Source organism: Xiphophorus maculatus, chromosome 1 (genome assembly GCF_002775205.1).
Source record: "Xiphophorus maculatus strain JP 163 A chromosome 1, X_maculatus-5.0-male, whole genome shotgun sequence".
Classification (NCBI taxonomy): domain Eukaryota; kingdom Metazoa; phylum Chordata; class Actinopteri; order Cyprinodontiformes; family Poeciliidae; genus Xiphophorus; species Xiphophorus maculatus.
In genome coordinates this window covers 14,125,487-14,141,649 of record NC_036443.1, presented here as the reverse complement: position 1 = coordinate 14,141,649, position 16,163 = coordinate 14,125,487, and the positions used below count along the sequence as shown (strand labels likewise).

The 16,163-nt window shown below is 38.4% G+C and overlaps 2 protein-coding genes across 3 annotated transcripts; one reads left to right on the top strand and one right to left on the bottom strand.

Annotated features, from left to right (window-relative positions):
- Positions 1-268: 268 nt before the first annotated feature.
- Positions 269-4,406, bottom strand: LOC102218363 (uncharacterized protein C1orf194 homolog). 2 transcript variants are annotated; one of them, XR_002752915.1, is made up of 4 exons: positions 3,837-4,406; positions 1,090-1,205; positions 901-1,012; positions 269-783 (listed from the first exon to the last, which is right to left on the bottom strand). XR_002752915.1 is itself a non-coding variant. In XM_005801349.2 (4 exons), exons 1-3 carry the CDS (start codon positions 2,155-2,157, stop codon positions 904-906), a joined length of 288 nt encoding a protein of 95 aa, XP_005801406.1. In that variant the 5' UTR covers positions 2,158-2,255; the 3' UTR covers positions 269-783; positions 901-903. The 2 variants fall into 2 exon arrangements, 1 of the variants encoding a protein (XP_005801406.1); XM_005801349.2 differs by lacking the exon at positions 3,837-4,406 and adding an exon at positions 2,095-2,255.
- On the top strand, positions 2,819-15,285 carry kiaa1324 (KIAA1324 ortholog). The gene is made up of 22 exons (XM_005801397.3): positions 2,819-2,961; positions 4,413-4,533; positions 5,241-5,421; positions 5,504-5,651; positions 5,727-5,807; positions 5,888-5,993; positions 6,105-6,254; positions 6,483-6,571; positions 7,415-7,592; positions 8,182-8,310; positions 8,684-8,774; positions 8,942-9,044; positions 9,134-9,271; positions 10,266-10,529; positions 11,488-11,664; positions 11,735-11,885; positions 12,587-12,683; positions 12,975-13,076; positions 13,249-13,375; positions 13,597-13,775; positions 13,904-14,069; positions 14,146-15,285. Exons 1-22 carry the CDS (start codon positions 2,872-2,874, stop codon positions 14,227-14,229), a joined length of 2,952 nt encoding a protein of 983 aa, XP_005801454.2. The 5' UTR covers positions 2,819-2,871; the 3' UTR covers positions 14,230-15,285.
- Positions 15,286-16,163: the final 878 nt, after the last annotated feature.

Sequence of the window (16,163 nt, the reverse complement as noted above, 5' to 3'; positions counted from 1 at the left end):
ACTCTTTTATATAAAGTAGACAGAAATGTCCAAAACCACTTTTTATATGCTGTCTTGGAAAGACTGGAAGCACTGAAAAATTTAAATTGAGAATAAAAGAAAAATCAGAATTTCTGGAAAGCTAAAGGGGGATGACACTGGTTTACATTTAGATGATGATCTCCATTTTTGGTGAGATTTTCTAGCTACTTAATTGAACACAACTTAATACAAATGGTAGTTAAACATTTTTTGACTAGTTAATTTTGCTTTTTGAAACAAAACTTAACGTCCTTGAACTACGTTCAGTTTTGCATTGTAATCGCCATTTTTTTCTTAGACATATTATGAAATTCAGGCATTAATCTACAAGTTCTTTTTAAGTCATGAGTATTTAAAGCGTCTCTGTTTTCTTAGGATAAACCGGCCCAGATTCTTTTAGTTGTATAGATATAGACTGATCAAAGTTTGTCCAAAAAAAAAAAAAAAAACACTGAATTTGTTCTTTACTGCACTGCCAAATTAAAAGCAGCTTCAACTCTCTTCTTTTGTCTGCTTGGCGAATGTTTAATATTCAAGCCAAAAGAAAAACATTTAGAGTATCGAGTATGAAAATGATACTACATTACACTACATTGTTCTGTTTTTGGTTTGTTCATGCACCGGCAAAACAAAAAACACTGACAGGACTGTTTTATTGTCAGGACGTCCTGGTTAGCAGCAGCAGTAGTTGGTAGTTCTTGAAGCCTCCTCCAAAGCTGAAGTTCTAATTGTTGAGAAAGCAGAGCGCCTGACAATATTTTCCTGTGGAAAATATTCACGTGTTCAAATGAAATGACTTGTTTACTTACTTTTCAGAATGAGTTGATGTTTAATCAAGTATTAGCTGCTGTATATGCTGGTTTCATTACAACATTTTACCCGTCATGTCAGGTAGTGGTAGGTGTTCCTCTTCGGGTCGATCCAAACTCTAATGCCCTCCTCTTGCTCTTGTTGTAGCATGAGCTGCTTCTCCAAGTTTTTCCTTTTCCTTCTGATAAAAAAAGAAGAAGAAGGAATTACACGTTGAACTGCCTGAAACTCCCCTGACACATCATCCCTCTCACCCACCGTTTGCCAATACTGATGGTTTCTCTCTGGCACACCATTTGATTCTTGCTCCAGAATAAGGCCGTGCCGTGGTCGTAGATCGTATTCAGTTTGAAATCCAGGCTGTCCCTTGGAGCCTGAGGACAAGAAATTTTCTCCTTTGAGATGTGAACGGGTAGCTACTGCAGGTGGCTTTCTCTGCACAAACAGAGCAGCAAAGAATTTTTTAATAAACGAGAATTGCAGCGCTGCACTTGTATCAGTGTAAAAGGACTAATATGTCCAGCCTTTTAGATTATTTGAATAAATATGGTTTCCTGATGGCAGAATTTGTCAAGTGTAATTCATCTGCCATCACAATGTAAATTATGTCTATGCCCAGTGTAGGATTTTCTTTTGTTTTTTAACTCATTGTGAACCTTAGGACATTTTACCCAACAAACCTCAACATATAGCTGCATGAACATTATCATTTAAATGTTTTTACACAATAGCGGGGCTGCTAAAATACACATTTTTTAGGAGAATATAAAAATTGGATTTAACTGCACTATAACACCGTTTTACACTTTGAAATTATTGAATTACTGTGCAATAAACATTTACTTATTTATTTGGACAAAAGGGTAAGGCCTGCAAAAACTGTAGCTTCTATATAAGTTGGTTTAAAGTATTTTTATTTTAACTTTGTTTAATAATTTACACATTAAATTACAAGACCCTAAAGGTGGACGATAGACTGAAACCTCGAAAGTCATCAAGGTTGCTCAAACTCAGCAACAAATTGACGACAGAGTGAAGAAAATGATTTAGGGCTCCACCGTGTCAGTACCACCCACATCCCCGGAAAAGCATTTATTCACAAGAAAGCCCCTTTTTAAAATGTGAAACATAAATAAATTGGTGAATCACTTTCTTTTAATACCATGTTTTAACTAAAACATTTAGTTGAAAAGCAAACCGCGTTACCGCCGTCACCTGTGGAGCAACAACACTCCGTGTTAACTCGCTCAAAGCTTAGCCCACCTGCCGATGGCTGAACTCGTCCCCCAGTTTTGGAGAAGATGGGTTCGGATCCCCCTTCGACATACTGAATGGGTAAACTGGACCTTAAACTGGACCTTAAACCTTTGTTGCTGCAACCAGAGACGGTGTTGCGAACTCCAACGTTGCGTAGCAACCTGGTTTCCGGTTCGCTTATAAGAAATGCGGGGATTTTACACCGTCTGTTCTAAAGTTATGAATTAAGCTATTTTCCTTCTCAATGAAAAAAGCCCCCCTTTGCCAAAATTATCTTTAAGATAATTAAAATGTAGACGTCATATTTGTAATACTGCATTATATTTTCACAAATCCATGAATAAAATTCATGTTTTCCTTAATTTTCAAAATCATAAAATAAAGATTGGATATTTCTACTGACATTTAAACTTATTTACTCCGGAAATAAATTTTGTTGTTTTTTTCTTTTATCCTTGTCAAGTAAATATCTAGACTTAACACTTTTAACTGTTTTATTTTAGAAAAAAAAAATGAGGGGGGAAGAGTGAACTCTTGAATGTTTGGCATTAAAAGCTTAATAGAGACGAAAACGAAAGGGATCTTTCTTTTTCGTTCCCTTGGGTGAAGCAAAATGTGATGGGTGATAGAGTGGAACTTCCTTTTGCATCATCCAGCAGAACATCTGGGCCAATTGCCTCTTCCTGTTTGCTCCCAGTAAACCACACCTCTCACAGTCATGCACCAGGCACCTGAGGGCCCAGGTCAACACTGCTGCATCACTTCAGCGCTGCCGGAGCTGAGATGGGGCACCTGAGGATCTGCGCTCTTTCTGCTGTTTTATCGTGGCTGCCTTTCGCACACTCCTCTGCAGATTTGCCCATGTGCAAAGGGGTGAGAAGATTTACACTATTGTTATCATCAGTTACTTTTTTTCTCCCCCCTTGTTGATGTTGTGAGCTGAGACAGATGGTGGGGTCATGAAATGCTGAAAGATGCTACAGTATGTTTGGATCATTTTATAACTAGCAGAAATATTCAACTAGCACCAAATTAAATATAATGCCAGAAGTGGAAGTAAGAATTTATAATACATTAACGTAAAGAAATGCATCCATTTACTTTAGAAGGGGCTTTTGGAAGCTGTAACAACATTTTGGCCTTCCTGATGTACTATGTGTGTGTGTGGGGGGCGGGGGGAAATGTTCATAGCAAGGGGTTTGTATTGCAATCTGCTCCCATCTGTTGTTATGGTTATTAAACACTTGTTTTACTACAATGTCCATATGCTGCAGGGTGCTCTGCGCTCACACCACCCTCCCTTATCTGTTTTCGGTTTGCATCAGAGCAGTTAATTTTCCTACCAGCCAAAACCGTTCTTATATCAGCCTACTCTGAGCCACAGTGCACTACGAGCAGCTTTAAAGTTCTACTGGGTTTCTGTTATTTATTAAAGGATAAATTTACAAGTAATCCTGGACAGATGAGTCTGTTTCCATGCCAGTTTCTTTGACCATGAAGAACAGCTGTCACGTTGACCTGTTGCCTTGGTTTCCCTCATGTTTGTTCATTGGAGGTGATTAAGTTAAGACCCATCTCCAGTTTGCTGCATTTTTACATTAGACACCCCCACTCAAACACGCTAATTCCCTAAGGTCGGCTAATGCCAGGGCTTTAACAGAAAGACAGAAGCAGAGGAGTGCTGGTGCTGCTGTTTCTGTTAACTATTAATCCCACAAAGCAGCAATTGGTCCCCCGAGTGACCTTACCTGGACGATTACACCTTGTTGTTGACCAGAGACCAGATCTACAGATTATGCAGAGCTCAGTACTCGTGGATTGGCTGGGGTGGTGTCATGTCCCAAAATATATCCCTTTGGGTGTGATCGGTTGAGCATAGCTAAAACTTTGTCCCTGCGCCGCTGCTGGTTCAAACAGCACTCTAATATTTGTTTACTGAAGGATTGTAAGGATCAGCCTTTCTTCCTTCAGCTCAGCAAATAATCCCTGAAAAACCACAGAGCATCCTTGATAGGTTTAACAGTCAAAATGGCCCCATAGCAAATATTAGCCTATCCTTTTATTTATTTAGGAGGCTGGCCTGGATAGAAGATTGAAATACCAGAAGTACATAATGACCCAGTGATCTCATTTTTACAAACTGTATTATCTTTTTCTTTTCATTCTTGGTTGAAAACATCTGTATTGTTTTACTCCCAAGTGACTGGTTTCAAGCTGTTTTCTTTTTTCTAAATGTTTTTTTCCCCCAGAAATATTTACATCCTTTTATAAACACACTTTATGACTCTCTGTGTGAAAGTCACACCTGTGTTTTGCCTCTGCAGTCTGATTATCACTTTGAGTATACAGAGTGTGACGTACTTGGGTCAAGGTGGAGGGTAGCGATTCCCAACAAAGCAGAGACATGCACAGGCCTCCCGGATCCAGTCAAAGGGACTCTCTGCAGTAAGTTACCACAGTGGTCTGGAAACCTATTTTACACATTTACTGTCCTGTACATGTTCAGTATATAGTGCTTGCAAAAATATATCAATAACTGTTGGTATATTTGTTATAATCCCAAATGCATTTTGGGGTGATTTCATCTAGCTGATTGACAAAAAGTACTGAAGCATTGTGAAGTGGAAGGACAATTTTTTACATTGGTTTTCGAAATATTTTAAAAGTGTCATTCATGTATATTTAGCTCACTTCACAGTATAAGTGTGCAAAGGTTTATAGTAGAGGGTAGTTTTAAAATGATATTTAAAACTTTTGAGAAATTCATGGAGCACTTTTCAGTTCCTCATCTGAAAATGGAAAGCTTACCAAACTTCAAGCCTACCAAAGTATGACTGTCCACCTAAACTGAGTATTTATCAGAGTAGGAGCCAAGGTAAGTCTAGAGGAGCTGCAGGAATCCACAGCTCAGGTGGGACAATCCTCATGTTGTGGAGGTGCTTTTCTAAACAGGGAAGCTATTCAGATTTGACGAGAAGATGGCTGCAGCGTCCGGCCTTCAGATATTCTGGCGAACCATTGATTAAGACCACTTTAAAGAAGTTCAATAAACTGGTAGATCACATTTAAATGAATTAGAGAGGGTTTTAACATTTGTAACAGCACTACTTGTCTACAATATCTTCATGTTTTCTTGTTTTTCCTGTGTTTAGCATTTTCTTGCAGTGAAGGAGAGTTCCTCGACATGCAGTCGCAGCAGTGCCAGAAGTGCGCTGCAGGCACCTACTCATTGGGAACCAGTGTTGCCTTTGACGAGTGGGACATCCTACCAACGGGCTTTATTACTCATGGGATGACGACAAGTGAGGGGAATGCCTTTATAAACTGTTCCAAGTGGGTATAAACAGTAACTGGTTGTAATATAAAATATTATTTATGGCTTAAGGCTTTCAATAAACTGTTTCTGTTCTTGCAGCTCTACCTGGACACCAAAGGGGGACTATGCAGCCTCCAACACAGATGAGTGCACTGCAACACTCTCTTATGCTGTGAGCCTGAAGACACCTGGAGCCTTGTCCTTTGAATATTTCTACCCGGACAGCAGCATCTACTTTGAGTTCTTTGTAAGTGCAGCTGTTGTGTTACAGCTTCTGGTGTGCAAAAGGAAAATTGGGGTAAAGGTTCCCGCTCCTCTTTAGGTTCAGAACGACCAGTGTCAGGCCACAGATTCTGACAGCCGCTGGATGAGGATTTCAGAGAGAAACTGGAGCCACTACAAGGTTTGTCCACTTCCTCATCTGTCTTCTTATAGACAAAAAGCAGATTCCCCACACACCCCTTTCACATTTCTTCTCTACAGATAGAGCTGAGCACAGGCAACAATGTTATGTACTGGAGAACCACAACATTTTCTCTACTGGGTAGTGCTGTCAAGCCTGTGCTGTTAAGAAACATCCAGGTCTCAGGTACATTGAAGCTTCCCATTTGTGTGTGCAGGGAGAATGAACGTTTAGTTTTCTTCCCCCGACATCCTTTGTCTGTTAATGATTAATTGCTGATTGATCTTTTTCCTACAGGGGTTGCCTACACATCTGAGTGTTTCCACTGTAAGCCAGGCACACACAGCTCAACAGCAGGATCTGCCCGCTGCGCCCCCTGCCCTGCAGATACGTACTCCAACAAGGGGGCCACCGTTTGCCACGACTGTGAATCAGACAGCTATGCTGGTACACGTTTTTTTTATTTTATTTATTTATTTATTTATTTATTTTTACTTCTCTTCTACACACCTTTATATACTTACTTATTTGCACTTAAACAATGTTGCCAGCATGCAAAGTAGAACATTTGGTGCCCAGGAGGTGACTGAGAGTTCCTATCGTAAAATCTTAATGTGAGTTTTATTCTCTTTCACGTCTGTTAGCTCGGTTTTTACTTGTGTGTTTTGCCACCAGCACCTGGCTCAGGGAGCTGCAAGCCAAGGCCTGCATGCACGGAAAATGACTACTTTTACACCCACACCCCCTGTGACTCTGAGGGAAAGGTAATTATGGAAAATTGCCTTGTTTTGTGGGGCAAGCAGCTTTAGAGAGGATATTTTTTTGTAACCCACATTCAATGTAATTACATTTAACTGGCTGTTTGGAGTGATTAGGACAAATATTCATAACCAATTAACTTTTCCCCATTTTGCCACATTAGTCTTGGTTATGGTCTTCAAATTTTGAAAGACAATGGTGGCTTGCATTTGCATTTGGGCCCCTTTCAATCTTGTATCCTAATGAAACTAAGAGGTAAATAGAGTCCATCTGAGTGTAATATGATACCAGCATAAATAAAGATATTCTTCAGCATCCCACTCTGCAAACATATCAAATGCTGGGCAGATCATGTTTCATATGAAAAACTGTGTGCGACAGAAAGTATATCACATGTCACCCAAACTAAAACGCCATCAAACAATATTCATATTTGTATCTTAAAATGGTCCAATCAAAATGCAAGCCTAATCCAACTGAGAATCTATGACAAGATTTTAAAGCCATGTTTACAGATGGTTCTTGCCCAACTTGACTGAGCTCAAGCTATTTCGTCAAACATTTAGGTTCTAGGTGTATAAAGCTGGTATACTCCCCAAAAGATTTGTAGCTTTAATTACAGCAGACAATCTACTGATTCAGAGGGTTTTGAATACATACACACAACACACTTTGATTTTTGGAAAACCAAATGTCACTCTGCTTGGCATTTATGAGCTGCTTTGTGATGACCTATGTCATATTATTCAAACTTGTGGCCGAATGCGAAAGGCTAAACATCTTTAAATGCTTTTGTAAAACACTCTGACCTGACCATCTCAAATGTCCTGTATCCATGTGTGTCTCAGACTCAGCTCATGTACAAATGGATCGAACCAAAGATTTGCAGTGAGACTGTCGAAGGAGCGGTGAAGCTGCCAGCGTCAGGGAAGAAGCAGACGTGCCCGCCGTGCAACCCGGGCTTCTTTGTGACTAACTCCTCAGCGTGTGAGCCCTGCAGCAACGATTCCTACTCAGATGGAAAAGGTTCATAATCAGTACTAACTTTTTATTTTACTGTGACGCTAATGCAAACGCTCTCATACTGCAAAACCAAGCTAAATCAGAAAATCGTATCTCATTAGGCATGTGACTGTATCAATCCACATGTGACTCTCTTTGTGGATTGTTGTTTTATGTGCTGCATGGAGACTATGTGTGCTACCGTATGCTAACACAAAATGTTTTTAGTTTGCATATGTTAATTGATTCCAAATAAGTCAAGCAACCTAAGTTCATAATACATACAGTATATCATCTACAAATAATTGTATTTCCACACTGATTTCTGAAGATGCCAGAGTCTGGTTTAAGGATTCTAGTGTGTATGTTTCGTATAGTTAGGAAGATTTTGCCATCAATTAACAAAAAAACATCTTGAAAATGGATTATTCAAAAGCAAGTGATTAATAAAACAGGCTTGACGTTGATATAATTATTTTGCAGAGCTACACCATGTGGTATTTAACAAAGATATTAAATATTATTAAAAATGTCACAAATTTCATCTAAACACTCATACAATAGAACTGGCAGTACTACCATGTCCTGACTATGCAGCTTTGTTTGTTCACAGTTTGTGAGAAGTGCCCTGTTGGCACAGAGCCACTGCTGGGATTTGAGTACAAATGGTGGACCACCATGCCGAGGAACATGGAGAGCTCCGTCCTCCACCAGGAGTTCAGCAACTCAGACCGGAGAACCGGTGAGAGAGCAGATCCTGGTCCAGGGATATTTGAATTACTCACAAAACAGGCAGTGTGTTAATGGATGAAACAATAAGAAGCAGAAGAATAGTAGTAAAGCAAAACTTAAACATGCAGAAAGAAGAATATAGCTGCTCTGAAGCTGAGACTGTTTTGAAAATGTCAAAACTTAGTAAAAGCTCCTAAAATTGAACAAGAATTTTACAAGATATGATTGGGACAAAATGACCTGGGCAGACTCCAACTTAAGGTTTCTTTCTTCTTGGCTTTAGTCACAATTAGTTTGGGGTTGGCATGAACCAACCCCAAACTGATGGTCAGGGTTTGAGTGTTGTTACTGTTGTTGCTGCTAATATAAGTCTGCAATGGCAGCATGGGAAGTGGCTGGAGAGTACATCTACACCACACCGGGGGTTCAGGACACCGACTACCTCACGCTGACCCTCAATGTTCCTGGATACAGGTGAGAATTTCCCAAATTAATTAGCATTTTATAAGATGGGCCAACTTCAAGTAGTGCACAGTTGTAAAGTGAAAGAAAAATGGTTTTAATGAAACAATTCCAGGCGTATGGATGATTTACGAGGCATTGTATGTAAAGTCTAATAAATTGTTTCTTGACTCTATAAGGGCTCAGACCACGGGTAAAGACAATGAGATGAGTGAACTGTCTCGCATCACCTTCGTATTTGAAACCCTCTGTACGGCTGACTGCAAATTTTACTTCCTAGTGGTACGTAAAGTTGTTGTTTTTTTCCTGCATTTGTTAGGAATTAATGTACAGCAAATATAAATTGATAACATGGAAATATTTCTCTGCAGGGCTACAATAAGTGGAATAATTATTTGGTGGAGCAGTGGAAAGGCCGAAACAGCAAGCAGTCGTACTCCTACTTGATCCAGAGTAACAACACTGTCAGCTTCACCTGGACCTTTCAACGCACTGAGGAATTCAGCATGGTGAGACGCATCACACACCTTAATAATGACAGCTCACCTGCCAACTTACAAACATTTCTGCCAGCTGTTATCGGGCATAAATCGTTCATCCTGTTGAAGTTCAGAGCTGACTATAAAGCCTAGGGAGTAAATCCTGATGCTGATGGGTGGCATCTAGACATATTCAAGATGAAATATTCAAATTGAAAACACAGTAAAATAATTTTCTCTGCCAATTTTCCCCCAAAATCTTGTAACTTTTAGGTGAACTTCTGTGCCAACACACCTAAATCAAATAAATGGCTCATTACCAGGCTTCTCCAGCTCTTGATAGCACGCTGAGATGATAATTTAGCCATTTTATCCTGGTGCCTCTCGAGGACTGAAATCAGAGACTTTGTCACAAATTATTAAAATGCGTTTTTTGTCTGTCTCTTTTAGTTTTGAAAGTGTATATTAATGCAAGGGTAGGATTTTATCTCATTAAAAGGCCTTTGTGAAGATCAAAGGAGCTGGTTTATTTACAGATTTTCCTCATTTTAACTGGAAAACATTTTCAAATATCTGAGAAAGATGGGTTCAGAAAGAGGAATGTTTATGTTTTTTCAAGAAAGACAATAATTCAGCCACCAAACCTATAATGTTGCTGTAGCCTGCTTTGAAAGAATGCGTATATGAAAATTTATTAGATGCAGCATCCAATATTCCAGTAAGATAAAGCATATTTAAGAGTGCTACCGCTGTACAGTTAGATATGCGAACGCAAAAAAACATTTTCAAATGTCTTGTACAATTGCTTTTACAAGCAGTTTCAATTCTCTATAGCAATAATGTCTTTATTCCCTTAATTCGGTGTTCAACTCTAGATGGCAGCCTTGAGCTGCATGGAAACCATACTCTCTACTCCCTCTGTCTTAATTGTATAAGATTTGCCTTTTAGAGATAGGCTTTGAATTGCATTATTTTCTGCAGAAATGAATACCACTTAGTGAGAAACTGCATTTCTGGTTCTCAGGACAGGAACCTTAGCACCGATGCTGCAAAGATCTACTCCATCCACATCACCAATGTGATTGGAGGAGTGGCCTCTCAGTGTCGCCGCTGTGCTGTGACGCCTGACAAGACCGACTCCTCCTGTGTTCCCTGCCCACCTGGACACTACATGGTCAATGCCACAGGAGGGTGTGAGAGCTGTCCGCCAAACACCTACATCAGATCCATTCAGCCTGTTGGAGAGGCAGCGTGTGTCCAGTGTGGACCAAACACAGAGAGAAACAGGGTAACATATTTTGGAGGGCATTTAAAGGCCCACGCCTTTACTTTTCTTCACAAACTTATGTTATCAGATTTACTTGTCAAATTAAACTCTAACTACAACTGTATTAGGATTCCATAATTGTATTGCTACCAAGCAGAGGTGAAATCTGGAAAACATATTTTAGCGTAAAAATAGGTTTTGCACAAATATAAGTCTTCCAACAATGAAACTCCTCTTCTATTAAAATGTTAACTAGTGTGACGTCAAAGAATGATGATACTGTGTATGAATTTACATTTTTTGCTAATACACATCTGCACGATGTGAGTCCCCTTTACTTTGATTCCTTTAAATAAAACACAGTGCAACAAAAAGCTTTTAGAGATCACCTAACAATCACCAAAACATGAACATTCACATCCTGAGAGGGAGAGAAGGTGAGCATTAATCAGAGAAGAAGCCAATATGCTCATGGTAACTCTGGAGGAGCTGCAGGGATCCTCAGCTCAGGTGGCAGAATCTGTTGACAGGACAGCTTTTAGTCATAAACTCCACCAATTTGTCTTCATGGAAAGTCTGCCAAGAAGAAAACCTTTGCAGAAAAAAAAAAGCCACAAGAAGTCCACTTTGCAGTTTGCCTCAAGCTATGGAGAAGGACAGAAGAAACGTGTTGAAGAGAGGAAGTTGAGTTCTGGGTGCAGGTTCACTTTTTCAGAATGGCAGCTTTGCTAAAAATAAGAGCTGCAATAAAATGGTATGGATCAAACCATATTAAGTTAGACTCCAGCCTTAAATCCAATGGGAATCTGTGGCCAGCCTTGAAAATATAGAATTACAGATGTAACCATGTAACATGTTCCACTATTTTAGCTGATGTTTCTCTACTCTGTTTTATTTCTGGCTTTCCACTCAGCCACAGATAAAGTGCATACATGTAGATGTACATGTACTAGCCATAACTCTGACTTCTGATCTGCAGGCCTACACAGCTTGTCTCAGCGACTGCACATTCAGGGTTCAAAGCAGTGGAAAGGCTGTGCAGACCTACGATTTCTCTCTGCTGTCTAACGTCACCGGCTTCACCGGCAGTCCGCGTTTCACCAACAGAGGCCTGCGGTATTTTCATCACTTTAATGTGAATCTGTGTGGGAGAGAGGTAAGAAAGTGACCCTAAAGATCTTTATTGCTAAAAGTTGTTGTGTGATTTGAGAGTGTTGCTCCCACAGAGTCGAGTGCCAGCCTCCTGTGTGGACAACGTAACGGAGAGTGGGAAAGTGGTCAAAGGCTACGTCTGTCAGTCCACTGTGGTTCCTTCTGACATCCGCAGTCAGAGCATGGTGTCCTCACAGCCATTCGTCATTGGTGACACACTCATTGGTATGGAGCTAATCTATGGTTTTCAACTGATCAAATTAAATAAACATGTTTATAGCATTTTTTATTTCAAGCTAAAAACAAATTAGGTGTTTTGCTGTCTCTATAAGAAAGGGGAGACGGATGAAGTTTTACACTACAGATCAAAGTAACCGAAAATAGCTAAATAGAAAAGAAGACAAATGTCACTCTATGGGATACCATATGTGGCAAAAACATGTTATAACCCATATATAGGCAGGATTTTTTTATGCTAGTTTGTAGGGAAAGGGTACTGTGAGTTTCCACCTGTGTGGTTTGAATAGTTTGAAGTGTAGAAAACGGTTGTTTATTTGTGTCAAAAAATTTAAATCTAATTATTTACGTCAAAGTTTACAAAAAAAAAAGAAAAAGAAAAGCTTAGACTTTAGATATAATTTCCTTTTGAGTTTTCCAGCTTCCAGTTTTAGTTTTAATGCGATGGGGGATTTTATTTACTAATGTTTGATATGGCTTTTTATTGTATTTTTTTTTAATTGTCAATTATCAAATGTCAGTACAATGACATTGACCAAAACAGCTTAGTAATATGTAAGACAGAGCACTCCTCCATCCAACATTAGACTTACTTTGTGTTCTGGAGTTACTAGAACAGAAAATGTTGAAGCATTTGGATTGTGTGCATGTGATCAAACTGGTAAAAATGTTTGTGCTTCATTTTGAAGGTGTGACCACCGAGACGACTCTGGGAGGCATCTCCTCTCCATCATGGATGTTCCCCTCAGCTTCACTTCAGCTGCCAGATGTCATATTCTATTACAAGTAAACAAAATGACAAATATTGACTTTATTGGAACTTAATGCCATTATCATACAAAGATAATATTTAGGAATGTTCTTGTTTGCTTAACTACTTTGGGTGAAGTTAGGACCTAATTATCCACAGTACTTTTTCAGATTTACTTTACAAACAAAAAGATTCTATCAAGTCTATACAGTAAAATATTCATTTTAGATTATATATAGATGCTGTATATTTTTCACTCAATTTAGTACAATTTAAAATGTGTTCCATGCTGGACTCCATCAACATTATGCCTGTGATCTTCGCAGGTCCAGTGATACAACCCAAGCTTGCAAACAGGGCAGGTCAGCCACTGTCAGACTTCGATGCAACCCCACAGCCAACATTGAAGACCTCATCACGCTGCCCAGGTGCTGCACAAATTACCAGAGCTCAACTTCTGACCTTTAATTTACACACTCATAGTCTAACAGCCACATTATTCACCATCATTTGACATATTAACCTCACCGACGCCGACCTGCATTAAAGGGACACTTTGAAGAGCCTGTGATTTTATCTCTGACCTTGTTTCCTTCACAGTAAATGTTCTGAGGGGACATGTGATGGTTGCACTTTTCACTTCCTGTGGGAGAGCCAGCACGCATGCCCGCTGTGCACCACAGATCACTACCGAGAGATTGTCAGCGCTTGCATCCAGGGGATCCAGGTATCAAACTCGACTCATCAGGCAAAGCGTATTCATGTGTCAAGACGGCACAGTCAAAGTCCAAATTGCACTTTAATCAAGAATTTGTGGTAAAACCTCAAATTTTTAGATACATTGGAGTTTGTGACATGATAAAACTGCACAAAAGTCCAAATGTTTGGCACCTTTTAAACTAGAGCTGACTTTAAATGTGAGGAGATCTGACTATTTGTGTCTTTCAGAGAATAACCTATGTGTGGCAGCAGCCTCTGCAGTGTTATGGAGGAGAATCCCTGCCACCACAAAAAGTCAGCGCTTGTGTGACTATGGATGTCTGGCTCAAGCTTGGCGTTTCCATAGGACTGATTGCTGCTCTGCTTCTCATCAGCCTCAGTTGTTATTTTTGGAAGAAGACGCGCAAGTTAGACTAAGACTTTTTAAACATCCTCTCACATCTTATGACATATAATGTGCGCAAGGACATTAGCTTATGCAGACCATGACCAAATCCTTTGTAATAGATGTTATCTGATTATTTCAATTTGTCAGGCTGCAGTATAAATACTCCAGGCTGATGATGAGCTCTGAAGGTAAAGAGTGTGAGCTACCGACTGCTGACAGCTGTGCGATAATGGAGGGAGAGGACGCTGAGGACGACCTCATGGATCTCACTCATAAATCCTTCTTTACCAAAATAAAGTCTTTCTCACGAGAGGTCAGTGACTATCCCATGTACATTTAAATGTACATAATGTTCAATATCACCTTTAATATCATCATTGTTTTCACAGAGAACATCAGATGGATTTGACTCAGTTCCACTCAAATCTTCTTACAAGCACCAACAAGAGGATGAAGAGGAGGAGGAGGACTGATGATGCTGAAAGAGGATGATAAGTAGCTCTTTGAACACTGAAGAAGCCTTCAGTTTTAGAGTTTCAATGTCTGTGCATATGTTAAGAGTTTTTGTAAAGTAAAACAGGGTGCTTAACTAGTTTCAAATATTTTTTCTTACAAGTTTCACTGAGAATGTTTATTTTCTATTCTATATCGCATGATAAAATTCTAAATCTGAAGTTAAGTTCAAAATGTCTACGCAGGTATTCACTGTGATTTCTAAACACGATTGAAACCTGAATGTAATTACATTTAATGGATTTGTAAAGCCAATTATTTTAAGGTATTCAAGATGGAGATACATTTATTTGCCCTCCTTTCATTATTTCATTTTATCAGTTTGCTTTTTAAGTTTCACAAACATAAAAAGCAAAACGTTTTGCCAGCATGTGAAATTGATTTTGTATTCATGTTCCATGTACCTTGTAATGTAAATTCTTTATTGTTAAATACAATAAAGAAGGACATTGTAAGAATCAACAACAGTTGATATGACCACTTATTCAGCCTTCTTGTTCTCATTGTCGGCCCAGATAATCTAATAAAATGTTTTGTTTAAAGTTTTTTCACCCATTATTGAGACATACTTCTACTTATATTTTTACTTCAGTTACTCTTTACTGCTGTGGATAATATGAAAACTGAACAGATTGAAATGGAGATTGTATTTGGTGTCTCATGCAACTCCAACTCTGAGTTTGAGATGCAAGATGTATATGAGAAGGATTTACTGTATCCTTTAACATCAGAGATTTTCCCCCGTCTGGATGAGTTGTCATTATTTTTAACAGTTTTTCATAATGTTGAATGTGGTTATATTATTTCATTTGTTTTTAAATCAGGTTAAGCTCCTTATTCAGTCATGTTTGTTTTAGAATTATATGAATTTATTTAGTTTTTACTGCTGCCTTCTACATTATCACATAAAAAAATATATATATAATCAGCAGTTAAATTGAAAATGTATGCTTCCTTCAAGTGCTTATTTTACAATGTGTTATTTGATGGATTCAGCTAATAAATATTTTCTTTTAAACCCATTTCAATATTTTTTTATCTGCTTGTTTTTCTATTCTTCTTGTCTGGTGAGAAAACCTAAATGAGCAGGAAACTCCACCCAGCAAGATTTGCGGATGCTAAGTCTGAAGAAAAAGTTTATAAGGGGGTTTTACTGTATTTTTAAACATCATGTTTTCGTTTTGTTATAATCCTCATCTCATTCTTTGCAACATTTCCCAATGTGGGTTGCATGATAGCGCTGTGGTTAACATTGTTTCTGGTGACTTGTCCACGTTGCATCCCAAAGACTGCATGGTTCAGTGGGTATAGAAAAGGGATGGTTTTCATACTTTAGAATATCACTTTTCATTTATCTATTATATTTTTTTTGTTGAAAACTAAATAGTTGGAATGGAAAATTATATTTAATATATAGTGACATTCCAAATGTACAATTGATAGCTTTTTTGTTTTATTTCGTTTCATCATATTAGTATGTCCGTACAGGCTTCAGGTACTCATTGTGAAATGGAATATTTAATTTGTTGGATCTAAATGACATCCTGGGAATTTTTCCCCAATTTCCCCACTTTCTAAAATTATGTTAGATATTATTATTTTCTCTCTGTAAGTGAGGATCTACATCAAGATTGCACTTCCAGTAGTTTGACAAATATTATTTTTTCTGTATTTTTTGGGCCAAAATAAAATTAACAAATATTTTGAACAAAATTATATTTTCATTCTGAACATTATAGGACTCACTTTTCAGATGATGTGAAAGCTATTGTTAGATAAAAATCGATTTTTCTATTGTCCTTTTAATATTCAGTAATTAATAACATTTATGTAAACTGTAAATTTTTTAAAATTAAATTCTTCCTTTTTTCCCCCACACTTAAAAATAACAGAT

Bases quoted from the DNA above. Each gene is read 5' to 3' on its own strand.
- kiaa1324 (XM_005801397.3), top strand. From the start codon at position 2,872: ATGGGGCACCTGAGGATCTGCGCTCTTTCTGCTGTTTTATCGTGGCTG. The intron at 11,886-12,586 runs GTATGGAGCTAA...TTCATTTTGAAG, and splicing joins CATTGGTGACACACTCATTG to GTGTGACCACCGAGACGACT. The intron at 13,776-13,903 runs GTTAGACTAAGA...TCAATTTGTCAG, and splicing joins TTTTGGAAGAAGACGCGCAA to GCTGCAGTATAAATACTCCA.
- LOC102218363 (XM_005801349.2), bottom strand. From the start codon at position 2,157: ATGTCGAAGGGGGATCCGAACCCATCTTCTCCAAAACTGGGGGACGAG. The intron at 1,206-2,094 runs GTGGGCTAAGCT...TCTTGTCCTCAG, and splicing joins ACGAGTTCAGCCATCGGCAG to GCTCCAAGGGACAGCCTGGA. The intron at 1,013-1,089 runs GTGGGTGAGAGG...TTTTTTTATCAG, and splicing joins ACCATCAGTATTGGCAAACG to AAGGAAAAGGAAAAACTTGG.